The 1,661-nt window shown below is 38.2% G+C and overlaps 1 protein-coding gene across 1 annotated transcript in view; it reads right to left on the reverse strand.

Annotated features, from left to right (window-relative positions):
• Positions 1-1,655, reverse strand: part of LOC106104961 (probable phospholipid-transporting ATPase VD) — a 2,281-nt gene extending 626 nt beyond the window's left edge. Inside the window, exons 1-3 of the mRNA XM_013285155.1 lie at positions 1,586-1,655; positions 538-725; positions 5-13 (exon numbers count right to left, since the gene is read on the reverse strand). Of these exons, the coding sequence (XP_013140609.1) occupies positions 5-13; positions 538-725; positions 1,586-1,642 (254 nt within the window). The 5' untranslated portion in view covers positions 1,643-1,655. The remainder of the gene's footprint in view (positions 1-4; positions 14-537; positions 726-1,585) is intronic.
• Positions 1,656-1,661: the final 6 nt, after the last annotated feature.

Genomic DNA, 1,661 nt, shown 5'->3' on the forward strand with positions numbered 1-1,661 from the left:
GTGCCACGCCAGCCTGTACACGACACATATCTCTCACTTATCTCCAAAGACAACATTGTTGGAATTGGAAACACGTCACAACCATAGACTTTCAAATATATAGAGGTGGCATAGTTGACTTTGCTATTCAAACAATTTGTTGATGTCCACAAAATCAAATGTCAGTATAATTAATCATATTTAAGCTTATCATAATTTTGTAAAATGTTTCATTACAAGTACTTTAATACAAAGACAAAAGGTGGCATTAAGTTTGACTGATGAAACTGATATAGTACCTTTCAGGGAATGTACTGTTTAAAAAAATTGTTCACTGTCTCGTCTATATAATATTTAAATGTCTTTGGTCACTACTAACTATAGCATGTAAGTGAATTGAATCTCGTACCAAACTTGATCTTTGAGTTGTGTGTTAAAGATATACACACACATTTAAATTGTGTGTGTAAGTGAGACTCGTTTAAATAGTGCATGTGAAAGAGAGATACGTTAAAATAGTGTGAAAGAGAGGCACGTCAGTTATGTGTGTGTGAGTACCTGGGCGCGAGCGCGGCGACGGTGGTGAGCAGCATGAGCAGCCAGTACATGGGGTCGGCGAGGGCGTGGTGCATGACGCGGTAGGTGGAGGGCAGGTTGAAGCAGGACACGCACACGGACTGGTACATCAGCGTCAGCACGAAGAACGATATCAGCGAGCCGGACAGCGCCACCACGTGGATCACCGTCTGACAACACATACCATTACTCATCATCAACTTTCTCCTTATCCTACACCCATACGCAACAGGTTTTTGTCCTCGACCAAACTCTATCATATGTCATCTCAGTCATCGCTCCCTTTTTGCTCATGTCACCTTTCATGCAATCCATCCATCTCTTCTCGTTCACATATCATTACTATCTTACTAATATAAATGCAAAAGTTTAGATGGATGGATGTTTGTAAGAGGTTGTAAAGTAAACTGCTGAACGGATCTCCATGATGTAGAGCATAGTCTGGAAGAACACATGGGCTATTTATGTTTGTTTGAAAGCTAGTACCTTAAAGTTAACATAGTTATGATATAAAAATACGGATATCTTTATTAATATCCGTGATTTTATATCAGTGGGCTAAAATAGTGCTTCCAATCAGTGTAGTTTTGTAGATTCAAAAAAAATTATATTGAATCTATATATTTAGTACCTGTGCTCACACTGTGCTGTACACACACTGAAACACTACCACTTACAAGTTTCATATCGAATTGCTGCATGTAATACAATACGAAATGTATTGGAGGACTTTAAAAAAAACATAATTTTAGATAAAATAGCTCTTAAGCAGGTCTAAGTGCATAGTAGTTTTAGACAATAATTGAATTGTTACAACGTAATAATCCTCACCAAAATACAATCTATACTAATATTTTAAAGAGGAAAGTTTGTATTTTTGGATTTTTTATGTATTGAAATAAGTCAAAAACTACTAGGCTGATTTCAAAAAATCTTGTACCATTAAAAAGATACGTTATCAGTGAGTGAATAATAATTTGGCGAACAGCAGAGTGACATTGACAGGTGTATGAGCAGGAGAGCAACGCACCCAGCTGCGGGTCTCGATGGCGACGTAGACGAGCATGACGAGCAGGCAGCAGGTCATGTTGGCGAGGCCGAAGAGC

This window comes from Papilio polytes, unplaced genomic scaffold (genome assembly GCF_000836215.1).
Source record: "Papilio polytes unplaced genomic scaffold, Ppol_1.0 DF823288.1, whole genome shotgun sequence".
Classification (NCBI taxonomy): Eukaryota; Metazoa; Arthropoda; class Insecta; order Lepidoptera; family Papilionidae; genus Papilio; species Papilio polytes.